The sequence below is a fragment of the Gymnoscopelus braueri genome, assembly GCF_963280865.1.
Source record: "Gymnoscopelus braueri genome assembly, chromosome: 11".
NCBI classification, from domain to species: domain Eukaryota; kingdom Metazoa; phylum Chordata; class Actinopteri; order Myctophiformes; family Myctophidae; genus Gymnoscopelus; species Gymnoscopelus braueri.
The window spans coordinates 1,837,298-1,852,202 of record NC_137613.1 but is presented as its reverse complement, the minus strand read 5'-3'; the positions used below and the strand labels follow the sequence as shown (position 1 = coordinate 1,852,202).

At 39.8% G+C, this 14,905-nt stretch overlaps 1 protein-coding gene across 1 annotated transcript; it reads left to right on the top strand.

Annotated features, from left to right (window-relative positions):
* The first annotated feature begins 8,779 nt into the window (after positions 1-8,779).
* On the top strand, positions 8,780-11,081 carry LOC308095031 (uncharacterized protein). The gene is made up of 3 exons (XM_080441946.1): positions 8,780-8,848; positions 9,760-10,374; positions 11,024-11,081. The coding sequence occupies exons 2-3, from the start codon at positions 9,774-9,776 to the stop codon at positions 11,041-11,043; spliced, it is 621 nt and encodes a 206-aa protein (XP_080298072.1). The 5' UTR covers positions 8,780-8,848; positions 9,760-9,773; the 3' UTR covers positions 11,044-11,081.
* Positions 11,082-14,905: the final 3,824 nt, after the last annotated feature.

Sequence of the window (14,905 nt, the reverse complement as noted above, 5' to 3'; positions counted from 1 at the left end):
AAATCCCACCAATTTGTATTAAGGTTATGAGGATAACAAATCATCTCTTGTACTGATGTCTTAGTCCGTAGTTTTAATACAATATGAGGTCCTTGAGGGGGTTCCAGGGGGTCCCCAGCTAAATGATTGATAGTTAGGAACCAAATGGACCCTTACCGCTCTGTAACTCTGAGTGTACACAAATGGAACCAAATGGACCATTATGGGTCCATATTGTATCAAAATCATGTACAAGAGATGTTTCCCAAACAGTGGGTTGGGACCCATTTTTGGGCCGCGAGTAAATATACTTTTTTTTTAGTTTTCTACATTTAGTTTTTAATTATTTCAAAAGATAAAAAAAAAAAAAAACTTTTTCAAAATAATTTCATTAATACAAAATATGAAAATAGCAGATCTACAAGCTCACAAAGTGTTGCACTGTGATGCGTTATGAGCTTGTAGATCTGCTATTTTCACTGTCGAAATTTCTCATTTGGGACTTGAGCCAATACTTTTGGGACCCACTGGTCTAATGCATACTAGACTGGGGGTCCTCAAGTGAAAAAAAGAGTCTTGGAACCGCCAGCCTACAATAATGTTTGTCATATTTATCTCTTATGCATGTGCATGTGCATGTGCATGCGCGTGTGCGTGTATGTGTTTTTGTGTGTGCATGTGTGTGAGAGTGAGAGCACCTTAGTGAGTCCATTATTAACAATTTGTAAATGATGAGTCATATTTCTGTATTTGAAGTATCAGTTTTCTAATCATGAATTTGTTTTGTCTTTTCATGAATTATGAACATGAATGGAACATGACTAGGCTGTGAGTACCAAATCTAATGTGTTATTAAAATGATTGTTTGTGTAATTTGCATACATAACTTCAAATGTGACCTTTCTGCTAAATTATTATTAAGGTTATGAGGATAACAAATCATCTCTTGTACTGATGTCTTAGTCTGCAGTTTTAATACTCTATGAGGTCCTTGAGGGGGTTCCAGAGGGTCCCCAGCAACTGTAAATGATTGATAGTTAGGAACCAGATGGACCCTTACTGCTCTCTAACTCTGAGAGTGTACAAATGGAACCAAATGGGTCCATTTGGTTTTTTTTATTAGGTTCTCGATATGAACCTTAAATGAGAGCTTGGCATCTAGCTAGATGCCTAGGTATTTATAAGAAGTGACCAGCTCAATTTGTTCACCTTTCAGAGTATAAATACCAGTAAAGGGATTTAAATCTGGAGACCTAGTAAAAACCATGCATTTTGTTTTATTGGAGTTTAAAACAAGCTTGAGGTCAATAAAATATAATGTTCCACAGTGTCAAACGCTTTAGAAAGATCAATAAAAATGGCTGCACAGTGATGGTGATTATCTAGAGCACTTAGTATGTTATTTGTAGTGTTGTAGCTGTCACCGTACTATGACCTGCTCTGAATCCTGACTGTTGGGGTTGGAGTATGTTATGTGTATTCAGAAAATAACGTAACTGGGAACTGACTAGGGATTCAAGGATCTTGGCTAGACAGCACAATTTTGAGATTGGGCGGTAATTATTTAAATCAGATTGATCACCACCTTTATGAAGTGGGATAACCTGAGCTTCTTTCCAGACTGACAGCTTGCCTATCAAATAGATTTCCAGATAATATAAAATGATGGTTAAAAGCATCACAGATATCTGATTTATTTAAAACAACCACACTTTCACTGCTAATCTGTGTCGGGAGAGAGGAGGCAGTTCTAGCTTTTAATGATTTTACGACCTTCCAGAAACTAGCCTTATTACCTTGTGCCTTGTTGAAACTAGCTAAATAAAAATCAGATTTAGCCTTTCTGACCATACTGATACTTTTGTTTCGCAATATTCTGAAAGATAACCAGTCAGTTCACCAGAATTTCTGGCCTTTGACCAGGCCACATCTCTGTGGCGGAGGGCCTCTTTGAGATCCGCTGACTCGATCGATTTTTCACTCTAAGATTCTTGTAGGGGGCATGTTTCTCAGTAACAGAATTAAAAATAGTAGAGAATAAATTAAGAGCTAAATCAGGGTCTTGAGATGAAATTACACTGTCCAAATCAGAACAAAATAAATCATGTAAAAAATGTAAACTGTTCCGTAAGAACTTCAAAATTACGTTTATTGATCACCCGCCCCTTAGTTTTATCCGCTTTAGCAACTCTAACACAAACTATGGGGCAATGGTCACTGACACCTTGAGCCAAAACCCCGCTATAAGGGTATTTGGCTGGTCTGTTGGTTAGAGATAGGTCTATCAAGGTCGATCTAGAGGGGTTATTTAACAGGTTTACCTTGTAAACCTGTGATGTGACAATAAAACTGATTCTGATTCTGATTCTGATTATTTATGTTTGGTCTGGTAGTATGTTGGATGAGCTGAGTTAGGTTTAAGTCTGTGCATAGCTGCTGTTTCAGCGGGGAATAATTATTTGAGAGCCAATCCAAGTTCATGTCACCCAGAACCAGAACCTCCGAGGACACATATTTTGTCAGCAGCATCCCAAATTCCTCCAGAGCCAAAACTGGCGCTGAAGGGGGGTGATAAGTACCAATAACCGTGCAGTGAATATCACCACCCAGACAAATATCGAAGACAATATATTCAAAACGTTTAGAGAAAGATGACATTTCAAGGACATGTGCAGCTAAATGTTCCCTGACTAAAATTACTACCCCACCAGCTCTTGATTTCCTGTCAATTCTAAAAAGATTATAGCCATATGGCAATATCAGCGTCCCGTGTTATCTCGGTCAGCCAAGTCTCTGACAAGACAAAGACATCAGGGGAACCCCCTTTAATCAGAATATTAACAAAATCAAGTTTTAGAGCCAAGCTTCTAATATTCAAATGAATAAATGTTAAGCCGTCACAAGCTTGCAGCTCTTGTGCAGTCTTCAAATTGATGCAATTTACATTACAAATAAGAGCAGAGGGAGTCATTTTAGGAGCAGCATTTATATAAATAAGGTTATTCACTGTGACCCCCCGTGGCCTTGAAATATGACGAGGCAGCCGCGTAATGGAAGTAATTCTAATGGCAGTATCACATTTATCATCAACTGAGGGTAAGACATGAGCACTTTAACCACCTGGCCACAAGGGGGCCGGTGCTGTATGGGGACTGTGAGCTGTGGCGGAACAGACTGTGTGACCGGGGATGACCATGTTTGACACAGACATATTTGTATGCCGGACCAGTCAGGTTGAAGCATGAGCGTCCAGTGTGCGTTGCAAATGAAACAAAAGTGATTTTTTTTTCCTAAAACACTCGGATGCAGCCCATCTTGAGCATAAAAGGTTGGACGAGCCCAAAAATAAATTATGAATGTAATTAATGTTGCAAGAGGAACAGACTGACTGGAGCCAATAGTGCACATCCAGTAGTCGAGCAAAGCGCGCCTCCCCTTTGCGCAGCAGTGGAATAGGGCCAGAGATAAAGATGTGTTTACCACAGCTAAGGAGGATATCAAGGATGTTTTTAAAGTTTGTTTTTGTTTCAACGGAGGGTTGGTCATTTACACCAACGTGAAGGACTATGTTATTGATTGTGGATGGGAGAGAAGCCAAAATAGTGGGGAGTCTATTCAGGATAAACTTTGTATTTGCACCTGGGTAGCAGTACTAGGGGCGGCCATAGCTGAATGGTTAGTGAGCCTGCCTTGGGAGCCAGAGGCCCTGGTTGCCCCAGGTTCGATTCCAGGCCAGGTCAGCATATGTGTCGATGAAATGAAATTTGTCCCTGAGCAAGACTCTTAACCCCTAATTGCTCACAGGTTCTCATTGGAAACAAGACCGCAAGGACTTTCATGGACGACCTGTTAAAAGGAATTATCCTTTATCCTTTATGTTAGTGCGCTGAGAATACGAATGTTTCTGACCATGGAGTCACCAATTATTACCACTGTGGGATGTGAGGAAATGGAGTGTGCAGAGGACGGGACTGTCTGGGGGGGCCGCGGGCCTTGTCGATCAGTGGTGGCAGAGCCGTGGATGACTGCCCCCGATTGTTATCCATAGTGGAGATCACTGAGGTGGGCACTGATGAGTTCCGTTGGGAAATGCCCGGCCGTGGTTTGGACACCACAGCAGACCGAGGCAACGAGCGTGGAACACTGGATGATGGCCAGGAGGCGAAGTGGACAGTAGGCTTGGGCAATATACCGGTTATATCGTATATCTCGATATCTAAAGACAATACCGGTATTAAAAAAAATACAGCATACCGTCATTATACTGTATTTTATTAAAATAAAAAATAATATTAAAAAAAAAAAGTTTTTGATTATTTATTTATTTTTACCTATAAACGTCTAAATTACTTTTTTCTACTTACTTTATTCCAAACCGAAACTGACCCGTGGATAATTGGACCGGACGGAACCGAGAAAATATCCTAATTACTGGACCCGGTCCGAAAAGGACCCGTGCTAGGTGGACCCGGCCCGAAACGGGACCGAGGCAAACTGGACCCGTTCCGAAACGAACCGAGGATAATTAAAATGTATTAGACCCTGTCTGGCCGGGTCTCTAGACCCGTACTGGACCCGCGGAGCTCATTTATAAAATCACCGTGGTATTCAGATTAGCCATGTGTTTCAGTCAACTCCTGCTCCCCCCGCCCCAACAGAGTAATCACAGACGAGTAGGGGCGGCCATAGCTGAGTGGTTAGTGAGCCCGCCTAGGGAACCAGCTGGCCCTGGTTGCCCCAGGTTCGATTCCAGGCTATCCCAGCATATGTGCCGATGATATGAAATTTGTCCCTGAGCAAGACTCTTAACCCCAATTGCTCACAGGTTCTCATTGGAAACAAGACCGCAAGGACTTTCATGAACGACCTGTTAAAAGGAATTATCCTTATCCTAGCTGCGTCACGTGCATTCTGTTCTGTGTTGCAGACAGACAGACAACATTTCGCTGACTTTATACCGTCTGTGCCTGCAGATTATGTCCATAAACATGCTCCACACAGACGACGTTCCAACTTGCATCTTCCCGGTGGCTTTTGTTTGCATTTCACTAGCCACAAAACCTCCATGATGTTACTACGCAGGTCGCAGGGTAGCCGCCCGGAAGACTCGCCCCAAAACACACTCGCCCCCATTTTCTTGTATTTTTTTTTACTGAGGATAAGGTTAGAAATAAGTTTAGGTTTAGGCATAGTTTTACTGAGGTTAAGTTTAGGAATAAGGTTAGATTTTGGCACCGTTTTAATGAGGTTACGTTTAGGATTAAGGTTAGGTTTAGGCATAGTTTACTGAGGTTACATGGGGCGACTGTGTTTTGGGGCGACTGCAGTGCGGTGCGCGTGAGATTGGCTGTGTTTCAATCGGCTGTTAACATTAAACTATGAGAGAACAGGCGATATGGATTTGGGAGCGTAATTTACAACGCATTGGTCTCATTTTAAAACCGAAAGTTAAAGAGATGAATATAATAATAATAATACAAAGCTGGTCATCGGGTCCTCACGGGTCCACACAGGTCCATCCATTTCAAATGGATCCGATCTAGCTCCATTAAGAACCTGAGGTTCTTAATGGAGCTAGATCCGATCGAGAACCGTGGCAATTGGAACTGATCCGACCCGTGCCCGAGGCACATGTCAATATTTTGGCCCGAACCGGCTCGGTTCGGGGCTCGGGTCTTCGGTTCCGGGTGTTAGTAAGGCTACAGTATAAGTTACTGTATTTGCACTCTAAGCCTAAGGTCATTTAATTCATTGTTTAATGTTTACAAGAGGATGTCATTGCATTAACCATAAAGGTTAGTTAACCATACTGTAGGCAGTATGGGTTAGAAGTCTACTTTAGTTTACCCACATAGTATTTTGCACTCAGGATTTATGCACACTGTTTTTTAACTGAGGTTAAAAACAGTGTAGACTAATAAATGTTGTTACCTTGTTGGTACATCATACATTTTGTCCTTGTGTGAAATTTAAATCAAAATACCGGTTTAAAAAAATCGATATCGCCCAAGCCTAGTGGACAGCAGGAGCATCGCGCGCGTCAGGGCGCACGTTTCCAGCTCGTGTGCCCAGGCGGGAGCTGCCGTCGGAGACTACCTCCTCGCGATGACGGGGCGAGGGGTCAACATCTCCAGCTCGGGTGCCCAGGCAGGAGCTGCGGCACCCGAGCTGCGGACGGAGACTACCTCCCCGCGGTGACGGGCGAGGGGTCAACATCTCCAGCTCGGGTGCCCAGGCAGGAGCTGCGGCACCCGAGCTGCGGACGGATGGTTCCATTTGTACACTCTCAGAGTTATGGGGGTCCATGGCTAAATGCATTGTTTCCCAAACAGTGGGTCAGGACCCATTTTTGGGCCACGAGTACATACCTTTTCTTTTTTTTTTCTTCTACTTTTAGTTTTTAATTATTTCAAAATATTCTCAAAAATGCTAACAAAAAAGAAATGAGCCAAACATTTTGGGACCCACTGGTCTAATGCATACTAGACTGGGGGTCCTCAAGTAAAACAAAAGTTAAAAAAAAGTCTGGGAACCACTGGCCTACAATAATGTTTGTCATGTTTATCTCTTGTGTGCGTGTGTGTGTGTGTGTGTGTGTGTGTGTGTGTGTGTGTGTGTGTGGACAGGTGTGTGTGCAAATTGTGCATGTGTGTGAGTGAGAGCACCTTAGTGAGTCCATTATTAACAATGTGTAAATGATGAGTCATATTTCTGTATGTGAAGTATCAGTTTTCTAATCATGAATGTGTTTTGTCTTTTCATGAATTATGAACATGAATGGAACATGACTAGTCTGTGAGTATCAAATATAATGTGTTATTAAAATGATTGTGTAATTTCCATACATAACCTCAAATGTGACCTTTCTGCTAAATCGCACCAATTATTATTAAGGTTATGAGGATAACAAATCATCTCTTGTACTGATGTCTTAGTCTGCAGTTTTAATACAATATGAGGTCCTTGAGGGGGTTCCAGGGGGTCCCCAGCTAAATGATTGATAGTTAGGAACCAAATGGACCCTTACCACTCTGTAACTCTGAGAGTGTACAAATGGAACCAAATGGACCATTATGGGTCCATTTCGTTCCATTTGTATACTCTCAGAGTTATGGGGGTCCATGGCCCAAACAGTGGGTCAGGACCCATTTTTGGGCTGTGAGTAAATATACCTTTTTTGTATTTAGTTTTCTACATTTAGTTTTTAATTATTTCAAAGATAAAAAAAAAAATGCTAATAAAAAAAAATGAAATGCTTTTTCAAAAGAATTCATTAATGTAAAATATGAACTTTTAAGAAGTAGTGAAAATAGCAGATCTTCAAGCTCACAAAGTGTTGCACTGTGATGCGTTGTGAGCTTGTAGATCTGATATTTTCACTATTTTCTCTATCAAATTTCTCATTTGGGTCTTGAGCCAAACATTTTGGGACCCACAGGTCTAATGCATACTAGACTGGGGGTCCTCAAGTAAAAAAAGAGTCTGGGAACCGCCGGCCTACAATAATGTTTGTCATGTTTATCTCTTATATGTGTGTGTGTGTGTGTGTGTGTGTGTGTGTGTGTGTGTGTGTGTGTGTGTGTGTGTGTGTGTGTGTGTGTGTGTGTGTGTGTGTACATGTGTGCGTGCATGTTTTGTGAGAGCACCTTAGTCCATTATTAACATTATTATTATTAAGTGTAAATGATGAGTCATATTTCTGTATGTGTAGTATCAGTTTTCTAATCATGAATGTGTTTTGTCTTTTCATGAATTATGAACATGAATGGGAACCTGAGTAGACCGTGAGTATCAAATCTAATGTGTTATTAAAATGATTGTTTGTGTAATTTCATACATAACTTCAAATGTGACCTTTCTGTTCTTTTACTCTATTGAGATCCAAGAGCCGAGATATGTCTCTTTTAAGGAAACTATTTTGTATTCAAATAGTGCTTTAACTACTTAAACCCTATATACAGTACTTCATTAAGTGGGGGCCCCCAGGGTTCTTTACTTGGTCCACACACATTTTTTTCCCTCTTTACCAAATCTCTTAGCCTACAACGGCAGATCTACAAGCTCACAATGCACCGCAACATGTTGTCAGATTGTAGATCTGGTATTCTTGCCAAATGCTCGCCTAATTTTGCAGAATGTTCACCTTTCCCCAAAGATTAGGGTTGCAATAGGATTCATAGTTACCACCTTGTTGTAAATAAAAGGTGAATTCAAACTTTCCGAGTTGGAACATTAATGCTGTCTTCATTTCCTGATGAAACATTGAAAGTATCCATAATCTAACTAATAATAATACAAAGCTATAGCATTGCATAGAGATGCAACCATGCTGAGATCACAGAAATACATAAAGACAATTTTAAAATAATCGCATTATCATTACTAAGAGACCACAGCAACCCTAGCATTCAGTCGTTTTTGTATTTTTTTACAATTTAAATTACTTTAAAGTAATATTACCAAACTAATTGTACTTGTTTTAATAATTAAAAATAATGACCCAAGGTATCAGGTTAACTCAATGCTTGTGGTTGAGCATTATGAGGAGAGTGACATCATCATAATACACAGGAATCAGTAATTCAGCTCATATTAACATTCATATTTACATTAATAGGTTTATGATTATCTGATGTGTTCATATTATTTTAAAGCTGCCTGTTCTTCATCATGTACATGTATCCAAGACTTGAATGTGATTTAATATCAAATGTATTGTCCAGTCAGTATGACATGTTAATCTGATGAAGAGTTGTTATTAAAACACGTCTTAACTGTCTTTATGTGGGTAAAGTTGATGCTGAAGGGTACCTCAGATATGCTACAGCAGAGGATAAGAATAGAAGAAAGGAATCAGCTCATCTGCTTGGTAAGTATGAGAGGTGATAACAAATACTGTAAAAACTAACTGTATGTTAACTTTAACCTTTATTATACTGTGCATTCATCAATGATCAGTCAGTCACAGTTATGAATATTGATGTGTGTGTGTGTGTGTGTGTGTGTGTGTGTGTGTGTGTGTGTGTGTGTGTGTGTGTGTGTGTGTGTGTGTGTGTGTGTCAGAGTCCTGCACGGGTCCAATTTTGACAGTGCAGCAGACAATAGAAGATAATGTTTATCCTACTTGATGTGACGTCCATTACACTCCTTGTAAACGAAGTTTTGAGGATTTCAACTATTTTCAAGATTACTTTAAAAAATATCAGATCTACACGCTCACAACACGTCGCATTAGCGACATGTTGGCTATAAGGAATCTTAAATAACTCAATCCATGCAGCAAAAAGTAATGAGCAAAACACATTCAAAGGAAATAAATCAAATCACACTGACAATTAATCAAATTCACACATCATAATAACTTCAAACAGAACATCACAGCACCTCTGCTCTGCTGACTGACACATGTACTGTAGGCTATAGTACGCTTTGAGGTGTTTGAAGGTGCTGTGTGCAAGTTTCTTACTTCTGAATATTATCCATGTGTGCAGCGTGTGTGTGTGTGTGTGTGTGTGTGTGTGTGTGTGTGTGTGTGTGTGTGTGTGTGTGTGTGTGTGTGTGTGTGTGTGTGTGCATACTTGCATTGTGTGCATGTTTGTATTTGCAGTCCTAATATGCAAAATGTCATGAGCCAGCGTTCGTGGTAAATTGACATGTTTCAAAAATACAATATCATGCCGAATACAAGTGAAAGAGATACGGACACAATATGATTAACTGAGGATGTTATCTATGGTTTCTAAAGTTACATATCTATATTTTCTACATGTTCTCTAATAGAAACACAACTGGGTATGACCCAGGGTCAGAGACAGCTGTTCCTGGAAATGACCCAGGATCACAGACAGCAGTTCCTGAAAATGACCCAGGATCACAGACCGCTGTTCCTGGAAATGACCCAGGATCACAGAGAACTGTTCCTTGGTATGACCAAAAAAATGAGAGAGCAAGAGAGAGAACTGCAGAACACCATGAAAAAGATGGAGCTGAGCAACAAACAACAAGATAAACTGAGCCAGAACCTGCAGGAACAGAGAACCCAAGTAGAGAAGCTCACAGATCAACAAAACGAAAGACAGAGAGAACTGGAGAAGATCAAGATGGAGAGAGACAAGAAAATAGAAGAGAAAGACCAACAACTGGAACAGAAAGGTGAAGAGCTGAGGACGAGTAAGAAGGAATGGGGTAATGTCATGGAGCTGAGCAACAAAAAACAAGATAAACTGAACCAGGACCTGCAGGAACAGAGAACCCAAGTAGAGAAGCTCACTGTTCAACTGGAAGAAAGAGAGAATGAACTGGAGAAAAACAAGATGGAGAGAGAGAAGAAAATAGAGGAGAAAGACCAACTACTGAAGGAATTGGATGGTGTCATCACAGAAAACACAAAACTTGGTGAGAATTAGATCATTACAAACATTGTTCCACTAGATGACTTTACTCTTGATGATTGGCCAGAATGTAGTCAGCTAGTATGCCTTAAAAATATAATAATATTCAGATTAAAATCTGTCACAATAGATCACAATACACAATTACACAAATACACCACCGGCTAATTATAATGTTATGGACAAGTAAATACAATAAACACACTTTAGTACAAAACACAATAGACCAAAATCATGGGAGCAACAGAAACATACCTGCATGAAATAAAGACAGAATAATGCAGCAGCATTAATACACAAGACATCTGCAGCACAGATCAGAAACTTTTGCAAAACAATTACACAATACCACAAAGAATTACATTATAACCTCATTACACAGTTTACAATGTTTATATACTCTTAAACAACTTTAGAACCGAAATCTACTGAGAGCATAGGACAAACTCACTAGCCTGGACCTCGGTTTGGTCATAAGTTATATGGCATAAGTTGTTAAAATACACTTTGTATGCTTATACTTCTATTGATAAGCAATAGGAGAGTCACTTGCAAACTTTTGTAAACTATATCTGTTGAGGCTGAATTAACGCATGAACATCAGTAGGTGTGAATGTTCAGACAAACGTGTGTGAAACGATGCATCTAAACAGTATTTTCTTTTAGGTACTAAACCAAATACAATAGTTCCGACATTGAATACCCAAAGGTAAACGGCCGTACACACACAGATCTTCAGGACAAAGTTGACTCATCTAAATTTCACCAATTTATTCTGGACTTTTTAATAAACATGCTAGTTACCTTTGACCTAGTGACCTTCATCACAGCTCTGAAGATAGCCACTAGGCTGAAACTTTAATACATATATTATCAATGTTATTATTACACAATTATACCACAAATAATAAAACCAACCCCCCATCTTGTCTTCAAGGTTCTTCCACGACTCAGCAAATTCTGACAAAGATAAAGATAAAGATCCAGGAAGCAGAGACATATCTGACGACTGTGAGGACTGAGTTCGTTAAAAGAGTCTCAGTGCCCATCCTGAATTCTCTAATGGACGAACTTTTCACTAAGAATGTAATCAATGATGAAGAAATGGAGTCAGTCAGAGTGAAATTCGAAAAGTCAGAAAAAGCACGGGGAATTATTGACATGGTGAGGAAGAAGGGAAACAAGGCAAGTTCAGAAATGATTGACATCCTCCAACAGCTGGACCCTAACCTCAGTGAACACCTGCATGAATATTACAGCAACTACCAGAAGACAGAAGCCCAGGCCAAACAGATGATTCAGAGGGACAGTGCGGATAGGAAACACAAGGAAGAGCAGGAGATGAGGGAGAGGTTTGAGAAGGAGCTTGAGGAATCTCGGAGGGAGAAAGTGGAAACCATCCAAGGGCTTAAGGCAAAGATCAGTGACCTTAAGTATAAACTGGCTAAACTGGAGAAACAAATGAGGGAGCAGAGGGACGAAGTGAAGAAAAGAGAGCTGGAACAAGAGCTGAGGAATAAGTCTGAGAGAAGAGAGGAGATGGAGAGAGAACTGGAGAAGTTTAAAGAGGAGAGAGAGAACGAGAAGAGAGAGATGGAGGAGAGACACAGACAGGAAATAGAAGAGATGAGAGAGAACTATGAAAGAGACAACAGGGCGGAAGCAGAGAAACACCTGATGAAGATAATCCTGCCTGAGATCGTCAGCAACATCATGACCTCAAAGTCAGATATGCAGAGAGAGTTTGAGAGACAACTGGAGGAGAAGAACAGAGAGTTGAAAGAGAAGATGCAGAGAGAGTTTGAGAGACAACTGGAGGAGAAGAACAGAGATATGAAAGAGGAGATGCAGAGAGAGTTTGAGAGACAACCGGAGGAGAGGAACAGAGAGATGAAAGAGAAGATGCAGAGAGAGTTTGAGAGACAACTAGAGGAGAAGAACAGAGAGATGAAAGAGAAGATGCAGGGAGAGTTTGAGAGACAACTAGAGGAGAAGAACAGAGAGATGAAAGAGAAGATGCAGAGAGAGTTTGAGAGACAACTGGAGGCGAAGAACAGAGAGATGAAAGAGTTAGAGGAAAGACACAAACTGTGTTCAGTGTTGAAGGAAGAGATCCTGAACTTACTGGAAAAGGTGGGGAGATAAGGAGAGTTGTCATGGTGGATGAGATGTTGTACTAACATGTTCAGAAATGAACTACGAGATATCTACTTGGTAAAATGAGTATAATGTGTAACATAATAAGTTGCACATACTATGTGCAACTTATTAAAATAAATAATGTAATTCATGGGTTCACTTATTAACACCTGGGTAAGTCTTTTAATATAGTGGTGTCAATCAGCACATATACTGTAGCATAGCTCTAATTAGCAACGCTCACCTGTACCTTTCTTTGCTAAATCTTAATTAGACCCCGGGAATCACGCATTAAGTTAAACAATATTGATCTGAATTTCAAGTGTAAATAGCTTCTGTATTGGCTAATTCATGATGATGATGATGATGATGATTTATCTTTAGGTGTCATATGAAAACATATGTTTAGTTGCGAACGCGCGCCTCCGCCCAAGTGGAGCCTACTATGAAACTCTGCTCGGCTTGTGAGTGTGTCCGTCTGTCTGTGTGCAGTGCACTGCCTGGGTGCGGCCGACAGAGTGCGCCAGAGTGCAGCTACAGTCAAAACACACACACACACACACACACAGACACACTGTCCATAAATACACAATATTTTCGAGCTGCGTTCGCTTCCAGCGTTCGCGCGTCTTACTTGTTATAAGAAAGAAAAGAAAGAAAACAACTGACAGATTACAACTTGTTCAAAATGCGGCAGCCAGAATTTTAACTAAAACTAGGATGAGAGAACATATCACTCCAGTTCTAGCTTCACTACACTGGCTCCCGGTTGTTTTTAGGATTGATTTTAAAATTATTGTAATAGTTTATAAAGCTCTAAATGGTCTGGCACCTTCCTACCTCTATGACTGCCTAGAGAGATATGTTCCAAACCGGCCCCTCAGGTCTTCAAGTGCTGACCTGCTCGAGGTGCCTACAATGACTTATAAAAAATACGGTGAAGCAGCATTCTGCTTCTACGGACCGACAGTGTGGAATAAACTCCCATTACACTTAAGACAGGCAGCCTCTGTCGATAGCTTTAAAGCACAGCTCAAGACCTATTTCTTCACTCTTGCTTTTAGCTGATTCCTTGATTTTTTAAGTCCTCACTGTATTGCCTATTTTAATGTTGTTTTATGCTTTTCTTTTTTTCTTGCTTTTTTGTTAAATTGGTTGTAACTGTAATTGTATTCTTGCTCTGTAAAGCACTTTGAGCTGCATTTCATGTCATTAAAGGTGCTATGCAAATAAAGTTTATTATTATTATTATTATTATTATTATTATAATAATAACCAGGGACCGATTTGCAGTAAAATAAAGTGTGATATCCATTGTCTTTCATGAAGTTGAGATCAGAACTCATAGTAATAAATGATGTAAAGATCACTGGTCACACGTCACATGACCAGAAAAAATATGATTTATTCATTTATAACTGCTGTCTGAAGCAGAAACACACAGTGTCTCAAGATTGAAAAAAGACAAATAATGCAAAACAAGAGTCTGGAATACTGTTCTATCTCAGCTCTCATAGACAGTCTGTCTATCTGGAGAAGACCATGTTTCATATCCTTCAGTATTACATGTTTTTATCAACATGAACTTATTATTTATGCATAAACATGACTTAACATAATTCCATACTTCTGCTCTGACAACGTTAATACTGTATTGACTTACTAGAAAGACTCTACTGGAGGAACTACAATTATGTTCAGATATTCCAGTTCTACAGTGAAAAACCTTGTTTTACATATTTGATGCAGCAGCCATATTTGATGCTTGTATCACAAAGTGAACGATTCTTCAGAAATAACTTAATCTGCTGGACTATGGATACTATCCATACAGTCATTATCTATAGAATGTCCTTTTTTTACATTCAAGGCAAGGCAATGTTATGTGTAGCACATTTCAACAAGGCAATGTTATGTATAGCACATTTCAACAACAAGGCAATGTTATGTGTAGCACATTTCAACAACAAGGCAATGTTATTTGTAGCACATTTCAACAACAGGGCAATGTTATGTGTAGCACATTTCAACAACAAGGCAATGTTATTTGTAGCACATTTCAACAACAAGGCAATGTTATTTGTAGCACATTTCAACAACAGGGCAATGTTATGTGTAGCACATTTCAACAAGGCAATGTTATGTGTAGCACATTTCAACAACAAGGCAATGTTATGTGTAGCACATTTCAACAACAAGGCAATGTTATGTGTAGCACATTTCAACAACAAGGCAATGTTATGTGTAGCACATTTCAACAACAAGGCAATGTTATTTGTAGCACATTTCAACAACAGGGCAATGTTATGTGTAGCACATTTCAACAACAAGGCAATGTTATTTGTAGCACATTTCAACAACAAGGCAATGTTATGTGTAGCACATTTCAACAACAA